Source organism: Homarus americanus, unplaced genomic scaffold (genome assembly GCF_018991925.1).
Source record: "Homarus americanus isolate GMGI-L3 unplaced genomic scaffold, GMGI_Hamer_2.0 scaffold47924, whole genome shotgun sequence".
Lineage (NCBI taxonomy): Eukaryota > Metazoa > Arthropoda > Malacostraca > Decapoda > Nephropidae > Homarus > Homarus americanus.
In genome coordinates, this window is record NW_024737505.1 from 63,580 (window position 1) to 69,579 (window position 6,000).

The following is a 6,000-nucleotide window of genomic DNA, read 5'->3' on the forward strand; positions in this document are numbered from 1 at the left end:
GGAATTACTACACCACTGAGGGTCCTCATAACACCATCTGAGGGTACTACACCGTCAGGCCCTCATAACACCATCTGTGAGTGAATTACTACAGTACACCACGTGATGCCTCATAACACCATCTGTGAGGAGTTACTACACCACGTGAGGCCCTCATACCATCATGAGGTAATTACTACACCATGAGTCCCTCTAACACCATCTGTGAGGTAATTACTACACCACGTGAGGTCCCTCATAACCCCATCTGTGAGGTAATTACTCCACCACGTGAGGCCCCTCATAACACCATCTGTGAGGTAATTACTACACCACGTGAGGTCCCTCATAACACCATCTGTGAGGGAATTACTACACCACGCCAGGTCCTCATATAACACCATCTGTGAGGAGTTACTACACTACGGTTCCTCATAACACCATCTCGAGGAATTACTACACCACGCCAGGTCCTCATAACACCATCTGTGAGGGAGTTACTACACCACGTGGTCCTCATAACACCATCTGCGAGAAATTACTACGCCATCAGGCCCCCATAACACCATCTGAGGGAACTACTACCCACGTGAGTTCCTCCTAACACCATCTGGGAGGAGTTACTAACTACGAGTTTGCTGTTCAACACCTACATTAATCTGTAGTATGTTCACTGTATGTTCCTTTACCTTTCTCTAATGAAGGCTTTTGTTAAACCACCAATGTATGTAATAAATCATTTATGTCCAAGTATATTTTCAGCCTTCGGCTGCAGAATTTTTCAATAAACCATTAATTATTATTATTATTTTTATGTTTCTTCTGTCCCTCTTCTGGTTTGGACGAGTGATTTGTTCCTCACGTGAAGAAATTCTTCTGAGCAACAGAATGTTCCATTCAACATTTTTGTTGCCTTTGACAACGCACCTGGACACTCTCGCCCATACTTATGGATCGCACCCCAATGTAAAAGTGGTCCTCTTCCCAACACTATGTCATTAATCCAGCCCATGGACCAGAGTTGATCTGCATTGTGAAAGCTGCATTACTGCAAAGAAGTTCAAGCTCCTGAACGACTCTACCAACACCAAGGATGAGTTGCGTGCTGGGTGAACACCGACAGCGAGAGTAAAGCGACGAGACAAGGAAATGGGTGGCGACTCAAGAATTTCGCCAAACAGTTTTGGAAGAAGTTTAACTTCAAACAAGCTGTAGACTTCTTGGTGGAGGCATGGGATCAGCTGTCTATTGTTCGATCACACGCATGGAGACATGTGTTGCAGGGCATACCAGCTGAGAGGAGGAGTCAACCTGTGACTGGTGAGGTTCAGACTGTAGAGACCTGCCAGAGAGCTGTGCGCACAATATTACAGCTGAAGGCTTCCCGAGACCACCAAGGACATCCTGGATGTGATCAGAGATCCTGAAGTGACTGCGTCGAAAATGTTGGAAGATGATCACGCCAGTGAAGAGGAAGAAGGAAGGTATTCAAGAACACAAGTTAAGTCATAGTGATATTGGTGAGTGTGCAGAGAATATGAAGTCCTTCCTTTACAAATGGACCGCCTAGAAGTCCTTCACCCGGCTGGTGCAGGCTATGGAGCCGGACATCATGGTGTATCAGGACAACATTAAATACCGGCCAAAAAAGCACGCCCACAACCCACACAGCCAGCCCAAGCCAGTGATAGTGACAGAAAGTGACTTTGAGGGTTTTGTCAGGGAAGCCCTGACAACTGTAGACAGTGATGGTGATGCACCTAGTAATGGTGATTCACCTGAGGGCCAATAATCTGCCCTCTGCCTCGAACCAGCTTCCATCCCAGTGTTTATTCATCTCTTCTACTAACGGTGTTCAACATAACTCTTAGTTTTCCTAACCTAACCTTTATTTTTCCTAACCTAACCTCTTCTATATTACTTGTTTGTTCATACCATCATAAAAGTTAAGATAATATTTTTTACAACATAGTTGTGTGTCGGCAGAGTGGAGTTTGGGGGTTGGGCCAGTCTCTATTGGAATTAATCCCATATGTTCTGTTGTTCACTTAACGCGGTTTTCACTTAACGTGGTACCCTGTGGGTTCAATTGACCGCGTTAAGCGGGGTACAACTGTATAAATAAAAACTTAATGATGACAATGAAATGAACTCTTGAATTATATACCCAGTAGCGTATTGAGTATCTTTTGCCCAGATGCATCTCCTTATAATTTGTCCATTTTAATTTAGTCATCATAGTCAAGGTTAAGTGGCATGGTTGCAACTTATGTAATTTTTTTATCATGGCTTAGTATAGGGACCATCAAGTTACTCAACTGGTTCCGAAACTTAACTATCACAGTCATCAAACCATCACAACTGCCGGACCCAGCCTTGAGCTTGTCGCTTCTTCAGAAATGTTATACAGTATAATAGTCTGGATTCGCGGTTTGTTTTATGTGTTGGTCATACGGCTGCTTGCTGGAATGGTATTTTAATTAAGCGGTAAATTTCATCCTTCGGCGTCGGCGGCTGGAAGTCCAGACGCGCCATTTTTACGCACAGTCCATTCTTGACCATCGCTGGGCGGTGCGGTGAGTGGTGTGCATTAGGCAGCTCGTACGTATCGCTGGCGTCATATGACGTGTCGGACTGTATTTGGGCCGCATCCCTACCACGCATTCCTCAGCCACTAGCTGTGATTGGTCTATTGTAACATTGACGTGCCCTGCCACCAGAGGGTAGAAGTCGCTGTCCTTGGCGGGCCTGTCTCATTGTTCTCAGTCGTATACAGTTCTCTCTTGTGCCCGTATTCCCTCACAATGGCTTCGCTGGACCCCCACCGAGAAAAACCTTGGAATTACCTGGACCAAGCCATGATAATGTGAAGGAAATCATCGAGTTGGGGAGAAAATTAAGCTCATCCGTGACAACGACCCAGACAAGCATCGGTATGAAGCATCTAATAACCATCTGACGAAAGTTATGGGAGCCGTATATCCAGATCTATCTAAACAACATCAATGCTAGTTAGTCAGCGTAGTATTGAGGACTTCTCGCCATAACCCACCACAGCCACAGCCAGCCCAAGTCAGTGATGGTGACAGTGAGGATATGGACTTTGAGGGTTTGTCTGGGGCCTGCAAACCTCTGCAGTAGTGAAAGTGATTCACGGAGGGCAACAAATCAACCTCTGCCTCAGAACCAGCTGCCATTCCACGTGTGCCGACCCAGCTTTTCTTCTAATGTAAGTGTTAAAAACCTAATATTATTAATATTTCTCTTAATTATTAATTGTTTTTGCATACCATCATAAAATTAGGATGTTATTTTTATTACAGCATTATGTGTTGTGTCGGAAAAAGGGGAGTTTGGGGATTCGGCCGATCTATTTCAATTAATCCCATATGTTTCTGTTATTTAGTTTGCGTTTCTCGTTTCTGGGACCTTCAAGGTTCAATTGACCGTAAATGCAGACTATACTAATACTAATCCTGTCTGGCCATGGAACAAGATAGTGATGAGATACAAGTTTGCCCCATTTCCGGGGCTGCCAAGAAAGCAATACAGTGACCCTCCGTTAACGAACTCAATCCTTCCCAGAAGGTTGTTCGTTAACGAAAAGTTAGATTAACAGAAAACCATTGTTTCAATGGGTTTTGAGTAATGGTTCAACTCACGAAATTTCCTAAATTCAACAAAAATGGTGAAAAGTTCCTTGCTGAGGTGTGGTTGTAAAGGCTCCTGGATGATGATGATGATGATGATGGGATTTAGAATGGGGGTGGAGGAGAAGGAAGAAGAGAAGGCATTGGGGTGGAAGAGAAGTCACCCCATGGCGCCATTTCACCCATAAAATTTTAGCTCTGGTGTAATTCAAGATTATTTTCTTTAAATCAACACTGCATTGCATTATATATTGTCAATATGTAAAATATATTTCAAAATGACCAATAATTTGCTTGGAAACACAGAAAAAAAGCTGGATGCCGCGCATTAAACTAGTCACTTTACCTTCAGTTATGTTCAATAATTGTTAAAATGACTAAAAAATTGAATATTAAACTTTTAAAATTATTGAATAGTATAAACTTCTTGATATTTACTAAAATAGTAAGGAATTTAAGCCCTAGAACCGATTAATGTATTGGCGGACTGATACTAAAGCTGGTTGCCCGGTCAGTGCAAGCGAAAACATGTTGAGGTCGGTTCGTAAGAACTTCGTTAACCGAATTTTTTTTCGTTAACCGAATTGAAGATCCTTATGCAAGGCAGTTCGTTAATCGAAATTACGTTAACCGAGGTGTTCGTTAAACGAGGGGTCACTGTACAGTAAAAATATTTGGAAGAAGACATATACTAATGAGGTATTGTATCTTTTACAGGTACCCAGACATGACAAGTGACCACCTTACTGCTCTGTTGCTGTTACGAGGTGATCTGGGTCGTTTAGATGTGAGGCAGCGTGTGGCAGAGATCATGGAGGAGATGAGAACCCAGCGAACAGGACCTGCTCCAAAAAGCATTTTCTCTCATATTCATATCTCAAATTCACTGTTTACATAAATACATAAAAGAATAATTTATGACATTTGTCAAAAAAAACGTGAGTTTCATATATATTTCCATTTGTTGTAAGTAAGGGTTACTGACTGAGTGACAGAGAAGAAATAGAAGAACAGCAGCTCAAGAAAGAGACTGTCATAAATATTAGAAATACAGTACTGTAGTACGTCGTTTCACCTGATTTATTATTACACAATGCCAGCTTGAACAGCAGAAATTCTGGTAAAACAAGTACACTTCCAGTACAGTATATATCACCTTGTGTATTTGGACAATAAAGTCTAGACATTTCTTAGAGAATGTGAAAAGGTTGCCTTACTATAAAATTATATATTTTTATCTAAAATACTGTACACCCTAAGTTAGCAGTACACTACATTAGTCGTTATGTGTTCATAAACATATCTTGTTAATATGGGTACACTACTGTACTGCTCAATTTACACACATCAGAAATTTGGTTATTCAACATAATTTACTGCATTACTGTACAGTGTTAGACAATTTATATGTTCAGTTTTTTACTTTAATGTGATACACGATTGGTAAACGTATTTTCATGCTCACTAACCTTTAACATTTTAGTAAACCCCTTTGTTTATCCATAAAAGAGGGTTGTCCACAAATTGAACCATTTTGATCTGTATTCTTAATTTTGAGAAGTTTGCTAGAAAGTTTTGTCTATTTTGTTTAAGATTTCACCCAGATGGAGGAATTTTGCCTTACACTGTACTCTACATGGTGCTTATTATTAAATAGTCGTAATTGAATGAACCTGATCGGACAGGTAAATTACCTGATAAAAATTTCTGATTTTTTTAATTTAATGAATTCTGAAAAGTACTTTAAAATACAGGGGGTCTATGACTTACGCCCGCCCACCGATACGAACCGGGTTACATTTTAAATTTACAGTATTTTATTTACCTGATGACTTAATTTTTACTTTCATGTACTGTATTTTGTCATTCTATTTCTTCTTTTCTCTTAAATTACCCGGTAAGTTATTTTAATTGTATATGAGGACTTAGGCTATGATATAGTGGGATTTTACACATTGTTCTGTAAGTACAGTATGCACAGAGCATGTGTTCCTACTTACGTACAAATCCGAACTAAGAACGTCCTCAGGAACAGAACCCGTTTGTAACCCAAGGACCCCCTGTACTGTATTCCTCATGTTATACGGTGGACATGAAGGAAGAAATATGATGGAATATCTGATATGTAGTTTATCCCTTAACTACAAAACTGTCACATTGTGCTGCTATTGTCACTCTGAATGCTTGCCAACCACACATCTGTTTGGGGCACAGTTGTCAAGGTTTCACATTATTCTCAGTCATAGTGAATTAAGTGTTATATGGAAGATGAACCATAATACAGTAGCTTGTAAATACTACAGTCCTCTACTGTGATTCCTTTAATATCATTTAATTTCTTGAACTCCACAAATATATATCCATACAAGAC

General features: G+C 40.6%; 1 protein-coding gene across 1 annotated transcript in view; it reads left to right on the plus strand.

The window, feature by feature from the left end:
* The window catches only part of LOC121873458 (exocyst complex component 3-like), a 49,404-nt gene extending 44,021 nt beyond the window's left edge, over positions 1 to 5,383 (plus strand). The window contains exon 5 of the mRNA XM_042377042.1: positions 4,347 to 5,383. Within this exon, the coding sequence (XP_042232976.1) occupies positions 4,347 to 4,527 (181 nt within the window). The 3' untranslated portion in view covers positions 4,528 to 5,383. The remainder of the gene's footprint in view (positions 1 to 4,346) is intronic.
* The last annotated feature ends 617 nt before the right edge of the window (positions 5,384 to 6,000 follow it).